General features: G+C 34.4%; 1 protein-coding gene across 1 annotated transcript in view; it reads right to left on the reverse strand.

Annotated features, from left to right (window-relative positions):
- CLVS1 (clavesin 1) overlaps nucleotides 1–17780 on the reverse strand; it is a 197014-nt gene that overhangs the window by 107569 nt on the left and 71665 nt on the right. The window contains exon 3 of the mRNA XM_051970146.1: nucleotides 3252–3426. Within this exon, the coding sequence (XP_051826106.1) occupies nucleotides 3252–3426 (175 nt within the window). The remainder of the gene's footprint in view (nucleotides 1–3251; nucleotides 3427–17780) is intronic.

Genomic DNA, 17780 nt, shown 5'->3' on the forward strand with positions numbered 1-17780 from the left:
AACTCATGTGACCTTGGGGCAAGTCACTTAACATGTTAGGGCCTCAATTTCCTCACATGTAAAATATGAATAATGGACTCAACTATTATATATATATATATATATATATATATATATATGTTATATATATATATATATATATATATATATATATATATAGACTAAATGATTGCTTGTGGTCTATTGGCCTTGTTCCTTGTGAACTATCATATTCAATATGATAATATTAAATTGAAGTGTACTTTTTTATGTTCTTTAATTTTTCCAGGTATCAATGATACTATATTGAATTTATATTCTGATTTATAGTTTTTAAAGTATTTCTACTCTCAGTGAACATAGACTCACAGAAACCTAGAATCAGAAGGGTACTCAGAAGCCATGAAGTCCAGCATGTATTTAAGCAACTATCTCTTCTACACTGTACCCAACAAATGCCCATCCACACTCCACTTAAAGACCTCAGGAATATCCTACCAAACAAAATGACCCATTCAATTTGTAGATCATTCACATTGTTAGAAAGTTTTCCTTTTATCAAGAATAAATGACTCCTATAACTCTCTCATCCTTCCAGTTTCCATCTACATTGTTTGCAGTTCTGTCTTCTGTGGACAAGCAGATGATCTAATTTCTTTTCCAGTGACAGTCTTTCAATTATTTTAATACATTTATCAAATTCCCTTAGTCTTACCTATCCCTAACTAAATGTAGCATGTTTTTCAACTTGTCCTTAAATAGAATGATCTCATATGACATTATCTTTTCTGATTCTTACAAGAAGCCTATTATGTGATGCAACAGTTGTTGTCTCCATTTTATTGACGAGGAGACTGAGACTCAGAAAGATCAAAGTAATTTGTATAATTCTAGACAAGGAATAAGTGACACTGCTGAGGAGAGAACTAAGGTCTTGAGATTCAGTATTACTACAAATGGAAGGGGGTGAAAAACAAAATGCAATGAGAATAACAAAAATGTCAGAGGTTTAGAAAGCATGAAGGAAGGAAATAAGAGGCCTAGATAGTCTTAGTTATTGGTAAGCAGTTGGTTCTCTGGAAACCTCTCTTTCATACTCTGAAATCAGTCATTGGGCTACCCATGGGCATATTTTTTATGAGACTATTTCATTGTTTCCTGAAATTTTATTTTGGATGAACCAGTGTAAACCTTTCCTCCTTAATGCCATCCCGTAATCTTTTAGAGCATCTGTTGATTCCTAATTTGAGGCCTTAGATAGTAAGAATACAATATGGCATCCATTTATGAAGGATTAAAGGCTGAAGCAAAACCCCTAGGATTTAAAAGTCTGATTCCAAAGATGTCAAGTATTTCAAACAGGAAGGTCAGACCACTAGGATAGTAATTCACCCTCAGGCTTAATTTAAAACTCTCTTTGATGATGGTTTTAAGAAAAGGTCAAGTTATCTGTTCAAAAATATAATCGAGGGAAGAGGTTTGGGGAGAGGGAAACATTTGAAACCAAGAGGAAAAAACCAAGAAGAGAACAATCTTGAATATTTAAAGTTACATAGTAAATTTCTCCCCACATGCATTTTTCTTCCTGTTTAAGATCATATTTTTTTAAAGAGAAGACCCAGCATGAACTTATTCTTTGGAAAGTATAATTTTTAAAATCATTTGATCACTATTGATAATAACACCATTTTTTCCAACATCGAATCTTGAAAATCAAGAAAAATTATGTAGAGCAACTGTTAATTTTTTTTTCACTCTTTAGTAACTGCCTGAGTTATTATACAAGACAAACAGATCTCATAGAACCCTTCAGAGGTTAACATTATTAAAGAACATGGTTAATTGCTTGGTCTTTGGGCTGTAGAAGTAATCACACACACACACACACACACACACACACACATGCTCACGCGCACATCCAGAACCTCCTGGGGAGTTTTCAGCTTTTCCTGGCTGTGTGCTACAATCACTCATTTAGGCCATGTTTGTGAAATGGACACAAATGTCACAATTAGAGCTTATGTAACAAAGAGATGGAGCTGGTCCGAGAGGACCTGGGTTCATTCCCAACTCTGCCACATGCCACCTATTATGTTTTTAACCACATCACTCAGTCTCTCTGGTTCCAATTTCCTCACTTACAAATTGACCAGATGATGTGTGAGGTGACTTCTGGCTCAGCATCTATGTATGATCCTACCAATCTGGAAGTGATTTTAGCCTTTAGCAAAACTAGATTGTTATGAAAGAAAATTATCTTAATTTTGAATATTTAATATATATATATATACACACACATATATATAAAACTTTGTAATAGTTTACTATTACATTTTTATATAGTGTTTTAAAATTTGTAAAGGACCTTACACATATATATATTCATATAATTCTCACAATAATTTTGTGAGGTTGGTTCTATTATTATCATCCCTATTTTACAAATGAGGAAACTGAGACTGGCAAAAGCTATGACTGCCCACTGGCACAAAACTTACTAGTAAAAGTTTGAAGCAAGATTTTAAGTCTTTTAAACTTCAAGCCCTAAAGTCTCTCCACTACATCCCTCTCCAATCATAAAAGTGTTGAAATGATGGTGTTTGAAGGGATCTGAGAAATCTTTTGATTCAACTAGCCCCTTTACCCCATTGTAGAAATTCTTTCTGCAATAGTTAGATATTATTTGATCCATTTGCTTTAAATGTACATAAACCATCTCCTAAACATCAAAACCATAAGCTAAAATCAGTATTCATGAAAGATGCATTTTCCCCACTGGAAATTTAAGGAAGCCCAAATTCATGGGATACCAGATCCTCCAGAAAACCTCCTTGAAAAGTACTTTAAACCCCCTAAAATAGCTCCTAGTTATATCTACTGCTCTGATCATTTATTTTGCTCTTCTCCGAAGTACATTCCACATATATAAGCAAATTTCCCCTATCCCCCATACTTTATCAGATGTGCATGACTTTAATCTATATGAACCTAAATGAATTAAGTGCAAATCTCTAATCATTATTTGTATTTGTTTTAGCAAGTAATATATGACTGTAGCAAGAATAAAGTTTAAATAAAAACAAAAATGATAAAATACAAACAAATATCTGAGGTTCAGGCTGGGTAAAAATTGGGGCAGGAATTTGTACAGGTGAATTTTATCCCCCTTTTCCCTCCTCTTGGTGAGAAATATTATTCAGATTATGATTAAGTCCCCTCTCCCAATTATTAGTTATGCATTTGCATGTTCAGATAGATGCGCATACACATACCTGTAATCCTTCGATGGCCAGTTTGAGGATTGAAGGTGTGAGTTTGGAGGCTTGTTTGAAGGAGAAATTGCTCCAGTCAATAATTAAAATGAAACCATTTATCTGAAGTTCCGGGTCCTCAATAAGAACTTCCAATGACAACAGAATAGCCCGGAGAATGTCAGTGAAGGAGTTCCTAAAATCAGAGCAGAAACAAAGAACTGTTGGTAACTATTTCTAGAAGAAATCAGATAATAATGACACAAAGCTTGCATACAAAAATTAAGGGGATAGGTCTTCATGCCAAAGATTTTTTTTTAAAAAAAAGGAAAAAGACCTATATGGACAAAAATATGTATAGCAACTCCTTTTGTGGTGGCAAAGAATTGGAAATTATGGGGATATCCATCAATTGAGGAATGACTGAACAACTTGTGCCATGTGATTATGATAGAATACTATTTTATGGAGGGGAAATAACAAGTAGGATGATTTCAGAAAAACCTGGAAAGACTTAACATTAGCTGATAAAAAATGAAGTGAGCAGAATCAGGAGAACATTGTAAATGTAACTTTAAAATATATATTTTAATTAAAAGGGTGAAATGCTTTCCTTCTTTTCCAGAACCACAGACTTCAAAGTGATTTTAGTATTCTGGAAGGGATATTCTGAAAACAGATATGAAAATGGAGTCTCTATCATAAAGTAATAGATTTTTAAACCATAAAATCATCTAAGTACAATTGTCTTATTTTGTAGATGGGAAACTAAGGCTCAGAGGAACAATTTTTTCCCCGTGGCTATAAAGAGAATTTGGGACAAAGATGGGATCTCCTGATTCTTGGTTTAAAGTATTTTTGATACACCACAACACTACTTCATTTTTAGTTTATTCAATATAGAATAAATTTAAGATTTTAATCTGAAATTAAATCCCAACTCTAGATGTCATTTGGCAACTAGTATTTGTAGCGGCAGAACACAGAGCAAGAACAATCCCTTGATTTTTACTGAAGTGGCACAGTGTCTTTTTCAGGTAAGGAAACAACTTCAAAGGAATCAGTAACCATGGCAACAAGCAAACCTGCCTAAGCAACCAAATACTGTTGAAATGCTACACATCTTTCTAGATCTCAAGTACCATCACTTCTTCCCATTTATCAGTCTACTTTTGTTTTAACTTATTTTCAAATATGACATCCCATGGAAAATATTATTCATATATGATAATCCCTCTGGCTGAAACCCAGGGGATTTTACAAGGTCTCAATTTGGGGGGCTCAAAATGCATACCCCATGCAGGCATAGATGCAACCATTCCTACTTATTAGAATAGAAGTGGTCAGCCCTTGGTTCTTCAAGAAATCCAATATTTCAGGAATCACAGTTTTCATTACTGAAATAATAAAAAGTGCTAAATAAAAAAGTGATGAGTGAATTCTTTGGATAAAAAAACACAAAATCTGTGATAGAATACATCAATTAATAATTACTTGAGTAATGACTTTGGTTAGCATTATGTATTGATTGACATGAGAGGCACAATGAAATATAAAACCTGGGGCTTCCTGCTATCAAGAACTTTTCACTTTGATTGGGAATAATAATAATAACTAATATTTATAATGTACTTTAAGGTTCACAAAGCACTTTACATATGTCTCATTTGATGCTTGCAATAATCTTTTTAAGGTAAGTGTTCTTGTTATTCTGATTTTGCAGATGAGAAAATAGAGTCTGAAAGAGAATAATTGTTATGCTGAATCCCACAGATAATGTGACTGAGGTAGGATTCAAATTCAGATCTTAATTACAAGTCCAGCACTCTATTCATCATACCACTTCTCAAGTCTGGGAAAACAGGCATTGATGACAGAGCTGGAGAGAGCAGGAGAACATCAATTATGCCCGAGATGTCCTGTCATGATGTCTGGTTTCTGCCAGGCTCTTATCCCTATTCAGTTTGTTGTGGGTCAGCTTGATCCAATTCCACATAAGAGAGATTGGTTTGTGCTGTGGAAAAAGACAAGGCGTTTTATAAAAGAAATTGGGGTCTCACTTCCATTTATTAGATTGATTTTCCATTTCTGATTCCACAGCAAAGTAAGTACTAATTAATTTGGAAGCTAGAAATTTTGAGTCTGGGAGATTCCAGGCATTTATGTAAGGGAGGAGAACAGCCAGGATTGCACATATTGAACCTATATCATATTGCTTGCTATCTTGGGAAGAAGCGAAGTAAGGGAGGGAGGAAGAAAAATTTTAAAAACAAAGTTTTACAAGAATGAATGTTGAAAACCATCTTTATATGTAGTTGGAAAAAATAATATACTATTTTTAAAAAGGGAGAACAGTCTAGAAAAGAGGTAAGGAAAGATGAAGGATTGCCAGTTTGGAGGAAACTGGCTCTAAATCTGAGAGACTTTGCTGCAAGAATTACAAGGCATGGTCTCCCACAAGATTCAATTCAAAAAGCACCCATTATTTGCTGTTAATTGCATTATGTATTAGGAAATTATGAATAAGACTTTCTCTTACCCATCCAAGAGCTTAAAATACAGATTGGAAGATAAGACCTTGACACAAATAATTTTAAGACAGATCAGAATGTGTTAAATGTGGGAAGCAGTATGACCCCTGGATTATAGGCTAGGAACCCTAGAAATGAGATGCTTTACTGTCCCTCTCTGATCGCTTCTACTGATCTCTTTTATTCCTTCAGGTCAGTCTCCTATGGAAGACGAAGCCTTAGCTAGCAATTAGCCTCTAAATTGACAACAGAAGGTTTTGAAAACATAATGTGTTCTGTTGCTGCTTGACTTGGCTGAATTGGAATGAGCAACAACAAATTCTGAGCCTGCTACTCAAAACCTTAGTTCAAAAGTCAAATTACAAAATCACTTGCATCACAGTAAGGATCACCTGTAGAATGGAGAACTACACTTAATGTTAGTGTTATATGTCCCTTATTCTCATAAGAGCAAGGCACACAAATACCTTTTACCCTTGAATATAGGTCAATTCTTCAGTGTTTTTATGTATACATCACTATGCTAAACATTAAGAAAGGTAAAAAAAATTAGTTAAGACAGGATCCCTGGGTTCATGGAACTTAGCATCTAGTAGAGATTGGGGAATGGATATAGCTACCTAGAAAAATGTGTCTTACATACTAAATATGCATACAAACAGAAAGATATGCATAAAATACTATGTAAGGTACAAGGGAAGACAAATCACCTTAAAGATAGAATGGTTCATGGAGATGTTATTTAAGTTGATTTATAAAGAAGGGGTAGGAATTCAAAAGGAAATGGATGGCATTTTAGGCAGAAAGAAAAATATAAGCAAACATAGAAAACAGGAAAGATAGGGGAAAGGTGATATATTATACATAGACATACATATAGTATTCTGGGCAATTTTTTAGATTAAATATTATTTTTATTTCTTAATATAATAAGATATCACATTATATAGGCAGAAATTGTTTTATGCTTTTAATTCAAACTTCCCAAAATGCCTGTTTGAGGAAGAAAAGAAACTCAAAAAGGGGGGTGAGTTCAGACAATAAACATCTCTGCTAGCACTATGAGCTTGAATTAACAGCATCTTTCTCCCACAATGTCTGAAAAAGCAGAGGGACTAAAAGTGAATTTGTGTATAACTCCTCTCTTAAGGCATAAGAAATGTATTCATGTAGGGAATATTTAATATCAAACTCTTCCTTTTTTTGCATCTTCCTATTCCACCTTAATTAAATGCTGTGTGAAAACTCTTGTCTTTTGTTTGGTCTGTCATAGAGATGCATTGGTAGGGGGTTTGGGGCTGTGTTTTTAAGTAGGCAATGGTACAAAATGGCACATTGAACCTTGGAAGTAATAAAGGATCCCACAGTCATATAGAGAATCTGTGAGTGCTCAGTGATATATTTAAATTTTCTGTCAATCACAAGTTTGCTATAGTTTGAGAAAATCTCACTTTTCAAAGCTTTAGTAGCAAATAAAATAAGGCAGAATACGTTCAACACCAGCAATGCACTGTGCAAAGTAGGAATCACAGAATTTGACATTGTTCTTGATTGTGAAATTTTCCAGAGAATAGACTCTAGAAAATCCTAGATTTTGGTTCCTTGAAATTTAAATCAGATGACAGATTTCAATTCAATTGATATGCAGGTTACAAAAGCAATTTCAGCCCATTCATTATATTTGTCATCCAAGTGGCCTAGCAGGTGGCTCAGAAAAGGCAATGGATTTAGAAAATATAAGACAACAGAATGTGCTAATAGAATACCAGCTTCTGGGAAAATTGAGGCTGGTGGCTCACTTAAGCCCAGAAATGGCTTAAATGGCCTAAGATGACTGGGCATCCCACTAAATATATCACCAGTATGATGAGTTCCCTGAATAAGGTGCAGAACCAGGCTGCCTGAGGAAGGCCAAACTGGCCCAAGTAGAAAATGGTCAGAGCTCCTGAGCAGCTCAGTCATGGGATTCAAGTTCATAAATGGCTGTATTTCCTGATTAAGTGAGATAGAAAGTCTCAAAAAAGACCCAAAAATTAAATTTAAATTTTAAAAAATGGAAATATAAGACAACCATTCTCTGTTTCTCTGCTACCTACTTCTTTGAAAGAAAAAAAAAATCCAAAAGAGACAGAAAGTTCATGCTTTTAGCTCAGGGCAAGAATTGAGAAAATGATAAAAATGGAATTGAAATTGTTGGACAAATTTAGGCATGCAGATTAACTGTTGTGCTTTCTCATAAACATGTCTGTTTGTGGATATAGATAGAATGCAATGTATTTATGGCCTTTGAAAACAATTCTTAGATCTGAAACTCAGAAATTCCTAAGCTTGCAATGTTTTTACATCATATTCCTATTATGTGTGACAGATAGAAATCCAGATTCCTTTTCTTCTGAACTAATGAATATTTCTTGTGACTTCTATTGTTTGCCCCATATTTGACATATTTTAAAAAAGTGATGAGTTCGATGATCTTAGAAAAGCATGGAAACATTTGCACAAAATAAAGAAGAATAAAATGAACAGAACCAAGAGAACATTGTATATCTTAACAGCACTATTTTAAAAACAACTTTAAGTGAATAAGACATTTTGAGTATTAAAAACACCCAAATTGGGGCAGCTGGATTGCACCATGGCTAGAGCATCAGCCTTGGAGTCAGGAAGACCTGAGTTCAAATGTGGCCTCAGATACTTATGAGCTGTGTGACCTTGGCCAAGTCACTTAACCCCAATTACCTCTGAAAAAAACAAAACAAAACATAACTATCCAGATTAACACCAAATGGCATATGAAGAAAGATGCTAGCTACATCCAGAGAAAGAATTTATAAATTGAAGTATGTATAGAATGTTTTTACAAATGTATGTGTATGTTGCAGTGTCTGATCTGAAATCAGGAAGACTCATCTTTCTGAGTTCAAATCTAGTCTTAAACACTTATTATTTGTATCATCCTGAGCAAGTGATTTCATCCTGTATGTCTTATTTTCTATATCTGTAAAACGAACTGAAAAAGTTCAAACCACTCTTCTATCTTTATCAAGAAAATCCCAAATGGGGACATAAAGAGTAGGACACAGCTCAAAAATGGGAGCATGGCATGTCTATATTCCAAACTGTTTAGAACAGAAGGAGAGACTGAGTGTTAAGGGAAAAGACAATTGTGACCAAATCTATAATGTGTGCTTAAAGAATATCTTGGGATAAAGGAATTCCATGTATCTTTGGGTCCTTTACTCCACTGGACAGGTCACAAGTGACCTCCAAAATAGTTTTGAAAATATATTAGAATATTATTTTATTTAATCTGACTTCAGGATGAAGGATTAAGATGGCAATTAGTGGGAGCAAAAGAAGAGAAATACTAACATTCCCCCAATATGAGTGAACTGTGAGCTTTCTAGCCATTATTAAAGTACTATGGAAATTCCATTTCATGCTTGTCTACTTTGGTAAATCCCCTGACCAAGCAGTTATAGTAAGGTACAAACTGCAATGGAAAAAATGTTAATATGCATTGGATCAGCTAAACAAGGATTATTTCAGTCGTTTCATTTATAATTTAATTCATGCCTAAGTATTCAAAAATGAAAAATGGCAGAGTACCTAAAGAAACTTGCTTCACAAATATCAAACTTGGGGCAATTAGATGCTGCAATGGTTAGAACACTGGGCATGGAATCAGGAACTCATGTTCTTAGCCACTTATTAGCTTTGTGAGTCTAGGCAAGTCACCCTTTTTGTTTCAGTTTCCTCATCTGTAAAATAAGCTGGAGAAGGAAATGAACAAACCATTCCGGTATCTTTGCTAAGAAAACCCCAAATAGGGTCACAAAGAGGTAGACATGAATGAACAACCACAATAAAATCCAATTTCTTGTTGATGAAAGACAATAGAATTAATTATATGAGAAAAAGTTTGGTGCTCACAATTTGGGTTCTCTTACAAACCACAAAAGTAAAGAATAGATTTCAAATAACAGACTGATTCCTAAACAAAACAAAACAAAAAACCAACTAAATTAAAAATAGAAAATTATGCTATCATATGAAGAAAACCATCAAACACTTTGGGGGTTAATAAATATGATTTTGCTGTCTTTGTTCAGTTATGTCTGAATATTTGTGTCCCCATCTGGGATTTTCTTGGCAAAGATACTGGAATGGTTTGACATTTTCTTTTCTGGCTCATTTTACAGATGAGAAAACTGAGGCAAACAGGGTTAAGTGACTTTCCCAGGGACACACTAGTAAATTGGTAAGTATTTGAGCCCATTTGAACTAAGGTCTTCCTGACTCCAGGCCTTGGGTATCCATTTCACCACTAGTTGCTCCAAGTAAAAATGACTCTACTGCTTCAATTGGAACTCTCTTTAAGTTCAAACATGGGGTGAATTACACCTCTTTCAGGATTAATTGAATATTCTAATATTGTTTCCATTCTGATGAATTCAACTAATAGCTACTGAAGAGGATTGTTGGTTGTAATTGTATCTGCTGGAATTATGTCTTACTTCTCTTTTTCATTCTTATATTATGGAGGGAACTCAACAAAAAGTAAAATGGGGAGATATATTAGAAGATATGCCCCATTGCTTTGAATAATAAGAGATTCTTAAACTTTTTAGTCTTTGGTCTCCTAAATTCTTAAAAATTATTGAGGATCATCCCAAAGAACTTTTGTTTATATCTATTGCTATCTAGGAATATTTTTTGTTTTATACATTAAAATATATTAAAATCATTATGAAATTAGTTTTAACCTCTCAGTAGGGACCTCTACTTCAAGAACTGTTCAATTAAATGAACTCTTTCTCTTTCCCTAGGTACTATGCTGCAATTTCCATCCAATCAAAGGACAAGCAATTTTTGAATTTCAAACTCCAGTAATAATTGTGTACAGGATGGCACAGACAATCAGCCTCATAGTCTGTACACCTGTGTTTTTGGGTGGAGAATGGAAATAACATCATTACAATCAAGGTGGAAATTGTGTTTTTTCTTCCCCCACCTCCACTACCAAACAGGAAAACAAAACAAAACAACAACACACCCAAAAAAACCTCTTTTAAAAATGACTCCTAGCAGGAACAAACAAGCTTGATGCTAAATAAAAGCTGGAGACTTTCTGTTTTCTTATTGTTTCTTGGTAACTAGGTAACAGAAACCTGAAACTAGAAAAACCGATGCAATAGCATCAGAAGCTTTGTTGGAAGGTTTCTAACCCTTCCTTAGTAGGCTCGGATAGAGCCTTTCAGGTTGTAGATTTATTATTAGAGAAGCTGAATACCTTTAATCACTGAGTGTGAAAATGAAGCAGTCAGATCTGTGGAGTGTTTGAAGGAGAGAATCACCCTAGAGTTGGGAGAAAGTCACATTTGGCAAACAATGTGCTTGGGTTAGCTTCATGTTTGAATCAATCCCAAATATAACTGGGGGACTAGACTTCCAGGAGGGCATTATTTCAACAGGCTATTAAATCTCACAATATTTTGTTTTTCCTCAAACCTTAGCTACCCTCAGGACAGCTCTGCCACTGACATCTGTCAGAAAAGATTACATTCCCTGTCACCTGCTACCCTATCTCTTCTAGTTCTATAGCATTCTTTCCCTTAAATGATGATCTTGAGAGGAAGGAGTGTTTGTGGGGAATAGAATTCCACAGAGTTTTTCTTCCTGCTTCATTTTGACTTTGCAGATGCTTTGGAACCTGTTGAGTATGTAGTTGCACAGCCTAGGAGGATTTGTGGGGTTTGGTTTGATAATGACAAGTCCTAGGTAAGTTAGTACTCTTTTACTGCTTTTTCTGCTCCTCACCCTAACACCTCCTTTATGAAATGTCATGTTCATTTAAAACAAGCATTATGGATTCTTATTCTTGCTCAGTTCTGAGAATTCTCCTAGTATTCCCATAAATAACTGATTATGTAATCAGTTTCAGCCTCCTTTTATTTCTAGGAGTATCATGCATTCCTGGGATTTGCTTCAGATAGAAGTCAAGTCCAGAACCTTGCACAATTTTCTTCCCCAAGGATTCTTAATCTGAGATCCTATAGGTTTCAAGCGGTCCATGAATTTGGGAGTGGGGGAAGACACTTTTATTTTCCATAATCTTTGTTTTCTTGATAATCACATATATTTCATTTTATTCACTTAAAAACATTCCTGTGAGAAATGGTCCATAGATTTCTTCAGACTGACAAAAAGGACCCTCCCTGAAACAAATGAAGGCTGAGAATCCTTGCTCTCAATTGTATTTGGTATGACTCCAAGAGTGCATTGCCCCTATCTAGCTGTTAGGAGAATGCTGGAGCTTTCAGAGGGGCTTATTCCAATGGCAAGCTCACCTTAGCAGAGGACTTTAAGGTGAGTAAAGCAAAAATTCCTTCATTTCACCCTCCAAGTTCCAGTGCCTTTAGATCCTAAGATATCAAAATGTGACCAACTAACCCCTTTTCCTTTGTTTGAAATCTTGCCTGCCCCCACACACACTAAATCAATTCATACCTGTGACCTAGAAATCCACAGCTATCCCAAACTCAGCATGTCCAAAATGGAACTCATTATCTTTTCTTGTAACCTGGATTCCTAAGAACACTTCCATCTTCCCAATTACCCAGGTTCACAAACCTGGTGCCTTTGCCCATCTACCTCTCACATTTATTCCCTTCTCTCTACTCAACACTATTGTAGTTCAGGTTCTTATTACCTCTTACCTGGAATATTGTAGAGTCTCCTGATGAGTCTTCCAACCTCCAATTTCTCTCCTCTCTGATCCATTTACCATATAGCTGCCAAGAAAATATTCCCTTCTGTACTGATCTCCTTACTTAAGAAGTTTTTACCACTTCCTAATTGCTTCTAGAATATAACTCAAGCACCTCTTAGAAGGTATTTCCTACCTCTTACATTTTGGCTCCAACTTGTTTTTACAATCTAATTTCACATTACTCCCTTTTCCTCATTCTAAGTTCCAACCAAATAGACCTCCTTCATTTTCCTGCCATGTACCATTCCTGCCATTCAATCTCCAAACATGTCATTACATGGGCTGCCTCCTCCACTTGAAATGCTCTCCTCACTCATCTCCACTGCTTGGAATCCCTGCCTCCCTTCCAGACTCAACCCCAGGTGCCATCTTCTACTATTTCCTTTCTGATCTCATAAATTATTAGTGCTCTCCCACCAAACTATTTTTAATTTAATTTTTATATTTTTCTAATGACACATCTATGTATAGTCTTTTCCCCAAACAGAGGAAAACTCCTTATAGGTAGGAACTATTTCTTTTAGTCTTTGAAGCAATGAGTACCCAACACAATGCTTAGGACTTAAAAACTTTAATTTCAAAGGAGTTTTAACTTTAAAATATTTTTTAAAGTTATGGAACAAAACATGCAATTCCACAACATAGTACAATTAAAAATGACTAGACAAGATACTGCAATCTCCTATGTACAATAGAAATAACATGTGAATTTCCTTTTTTTCCTCCTCCCTGCCCTAGAGATGGCTATCATTAGACAAAAATAGCTATATAGATATAAATATATATATAAATAAATAGATATATGTAATGTTAATCTATATATACTTCTACTTATCAATTATTTCTCTGGGTACAGATACTGTCTTTTTTCATTTATCCTTTATGGTTAATTTAGGTATTTATAATAGAATAGCTTTTTTAAAGTCATTCTTAAAATAATATGAATAGGATCTTAATGACCTCTCTTGAATTTAATTGAAATTATTCTGTACTGATGGAAAAAGCAATTCTTTCCACCTTTCTTTCACCTGCCTCCCTTTATTTCTATGTAAATCTGCTTTCTGATCAACATATCAGAGAATTAACATCATTTTGATACCTCTGTTCATTCTCTCTTGCAGAAACCAGAAATAAAGGAAATGGACATAGATGCTTAGTTGAACATAATTTCACTTTATAACAAAGAAGTTGGTTATACTATTTTAGTAAAGATTCTCCGGATGTTCTATATGTAATTTTGTCCTGCAATGTAACTTTCTTCCACAGAGACAATAATATCTCTCTGGAGAACTGTTTTATGGACGTGCTTAAAGGCAACATTGGTTTCCGCTACTTAATTATATTACAGATTATCACCTGGTAATTTTCTGAGCAATTAGAGTCAATAGTTATTATTTATTGTAGCTATTTAACATACTGGGGCTTCAACAGTGTAGTAGATAATACGATATTGACTAAACTCTACATTATTGCTCACTGTGTGACCAGATGCTGTTTAATAAAATAGAATCTCTTCCCAAAAAGATTTCCAATCAAAATTTCCTTACTACATTGGTTTCTGGGTAATGAATTTCTTTGCCTCAGCCATTCTTAAAGATTATCTACTAGGTTATAGAGGGATTGTGATCCGCTGCCATGCAGGGAGTAATCACTCTCATGAAATCATAGATATATCAAATATTAAACTGTCAAGAGAGAATTCATTTTATATGGGAGCAAGAAGGCTTGCTAACAAATAGATACTAGTAAGTATATCCACCTGTACCATCATTCCAAAGAGATGAGAAAATTTTTAGAATTAGGATCAAAAAATAAACAAAGCAGATTTGTAAAATATATGTGGGAAAGCAACAGAAAAGTTAGACAATTTTAGATTACTGATAGATGTGAAAGACAGAAAGAATAATCTCATTAAAAATGAGAAATGTCTTAATTCTCCCATTACTGGGAACCACTTAAATAAAAGACACATTTAGGGAAAGAGATGAAGGTAAATAAAAATTATTAAAAATTATCAGAGTTTCTCTCATTTTTACAAAGAGGTACAGGCCCAAAATCTAGAAAAATTTGGACCAAATTTGCATTCCTCCTTTGATACTTGCTCCCTATATAGATGGAAGCTTGGGTATTTTTTTTCTCCTTTAAATGTGTTAGTAAACAAATATACTGAAAGTACTTCCTCAGTCTTGGTTTACATAAACTAAAACTAATGTGGAAGGATGAATGCTTTATTTTATTTTATTTTTTTATCACAAAATGATAGGATTTAGAGCCATAAGAGATTTGGGGGCTCATCTTTTTCTGTTAATTGAACTGTGTGAGTGTTACTCCCTAATTTTAAAGTTGAGGAAAATGAGGCCTGGATGAACTGATTTATCCAAAACTTTTTTTTTCATTTCATTTCATTTTATTTTTAAAGCTTTCTATTCTCAAAACATATGCATAGATAGTTTTCAACATTCACTTTTGCAAAACCTTGTGTTCCTATTTTTTTCTCCCTCCTTTGTCCCCATCCCTCCCCATATATGACAAATAATCCAATATATGTTAAATGTGCAATTCCTCTATACATATTTCCACAAATATGCTGCACAAGAAAAATCAGATCAAAAAGGAAAAAATGAGAAAGAAAACAAAAAGGAAGCAAACAACAGCAACAAAAAAGTGAAAATACTATGTTGTGATCCACACTAAATCTCCACAGTCCTCTCTCTGGGTGCAGATGGCTCTTTCTATCACAAGACCCATTGGAACTGCTCCGAATCATCTCGCTATCCCATGTCCATCAGAAATGATCATCACATAACCATATTGTTGCTGTGTGCAATGTTCTCTTGCTTCTATTCACTTCTTATTACTCACTACTCAGTTCACTCAGCATCAATTCATTTAAGTCTCTCCAGGTCTTTCTGAAATCATCCTGCTGATCATTTCTTATAAAACAATAATATTCCATATCATTCATATACCATCACTTGTTCAGCCATTCTCTAACTGATAGGCATCCATTTTCCAGTTCCCTGCCACTACAAAAAGAGCTGCTACAAACATTTTTTGCACATGTGGTTTCTTTTCCCTTTTTTTATGATCTTTTTGGGATACAGACCCAGTATAGATACTGTTGATTCAAAGGGTATGCACAATTTGATAGCTCTTTGGTCATAGTTCCAAATTACTCTTTTTTTTTAAACTTTTTATCGACAGAACCCATGCCAGGGTAATTTTTACAGCATTATCCCTTGCACTCACTTCTGTTCCGATTTTTCCCCTCCCTCCCTCTACCCCCTCCCCCAGATGGCAAGCAGTCCTTTATATGTTAAATAGGTTACAGTATACCAAATTGCTCTTGAGAATACTTGGATCAGTTCACAACTTCACCAGCAATGCATTGCTGTCCAGTTTTCCCATATCTCCTCCAAAATTCATCATTATCTTTTCCTGTCATCTTAGCCAATGTAAGAGGTGTGACTAGAAATGGTTTTAATTTCTTCATCTGAAAATTATCTGTTCCAAACCTTTGATCATTTATTAATTGGAAAATGGCTTGTATTCTTATAAATTGAATCAATGCAATTCTCTATTTTATTTAGAAATGAGATCTTTATCAGAACCCTTTGATTACCCAAAACTTTTTGACCAGCTTGTAGTAGAGTCCATATGAAAATCTAAGTCTCTTGACTACTAAACTGATATTCATCTTGTAGCACACATCATTTTTAGGAAGTAAAGTCATCTCTACAGTTTTCTGTATGCTCAAGCAATATTTTATAAAATTGGATATGTTTATTAAATAATGTCTTTAGCATATGATGTGGAGTAAGGATATTAATGGTTTGGTAAAGAAGAAAAAAATCCCATGAGATTTTACTATATTTTCTGTCTATTCTTGCAAACAATCCCGTGATGCAGAATTAAATTGTAAATTCACAGAATTGGAGACTGTTTAGTTATAGTCTTTAAAGCACCAGAAAGATAGTAAATGCTTAATAAGTGCTTTCTGAATTTGATTGAATTGAATTGAAGTAGAAAATACCAAAAACTTTTGCCAGACTTTTGATAAAAATTAAGAATCATTCTATGATTATTTAAAGAGTCCCAATGAAGGCAACACTTAAAGTGAATCACCTGACATTCTTCTCATGGTATTGGAGACTGAGAACGATTTAGTAAATAGTCATGCTCTCTACTCATGGACATTACAATCTGGGCAGAAATATAGAATTCTAGAATAAGAGGGCATTTAAAAATCATCTAACCTAGTGGTTCTCAAAGAGTATATTAGTATAACGTGCTGACAGTTATATTTGATGTGCTGGGAATCAAAAAAAAACTTATTTTCAATCATAGACATATGAGAAGTCTCCTGATTCAAAATTCCATGATTTGCTGGGATTTGTCATAACAAAATATTAACAAAAACGTTAACAAAATGTTTGAGAACATTGATTCATTACAAGACCCTCATTTTAAAAGAAAGAAAACTGAAGCCTAGAAATCCATATATTGTCCAGCAGAAAGTTACATTATTAATAAAAGAGCAAAGTAGAACTAGGTCATGTAGTTCCTAATCTGGGCCTCTATATTTCACCACATTGTCTCCCTAACAATCGGTGATGTGCTGGAAGACAATTCAAATAAGCATTGGAAAGCCAGTTCAAATTAGCTCCAGAAAGCTGATTGTTAAACTTCTAAAAAGAGCTTTTACACCCTGGAAAATGGCAAATATCACAAATTGGAACTCCATTTACTATTTTATTTTCATCATCTAGGCTTCAGAAATAATGGAAAAAAATATTAAGTACACTTAAACATATGTCATGTGTACATTTTTCACCACCACTACCCAGGATAAACATTTAGCAGCATACTTTTGTGTAAATAAAGGTATCTATGATTAGGTTGAATTCTTATTTCCTTCTCAGTGCAAATAGGAGTTGTTGTTGGTTAGTCATTTTTTAATTGTGTCTGATTCTTTGGGATCTTTTTTGGAATTTTCTTGGCAAAGACACTGGAGAGACTTGCCATTTCCGTCTCTAGCCCATTTTACAAATGATGAAACTGAGGCAAATAGGGTTAAATGACCTGCCTGAGCTCATATAGTTAGTATGTGAGGCCAGACTTGAATTCAGGAAAATGAATCTTCCTAATTCTAGACTTAATCTCTTGTACCAACTAGCTGTTCTATAAGTAGAAGTAATATTATTTATATGAGCAATCTAGATAATTATGGACTATACCTTCAGAAAG

This window comes from Antechinus flavipes, chromosome 1 (genome assembly GCF_016432865.1).
Source record: "Antechinus flavipes isolate AdamAnt ecotype Samford, QLD, Australia chromosome 1, AdamAnt_v2, whole genome shotgun sequence".
NCBI lineage: Eukaryota > Metazoa > Chordata > Mammalia > Dasyuromorphia > Dasyuridae > Antechinus > Antechinus flavipes.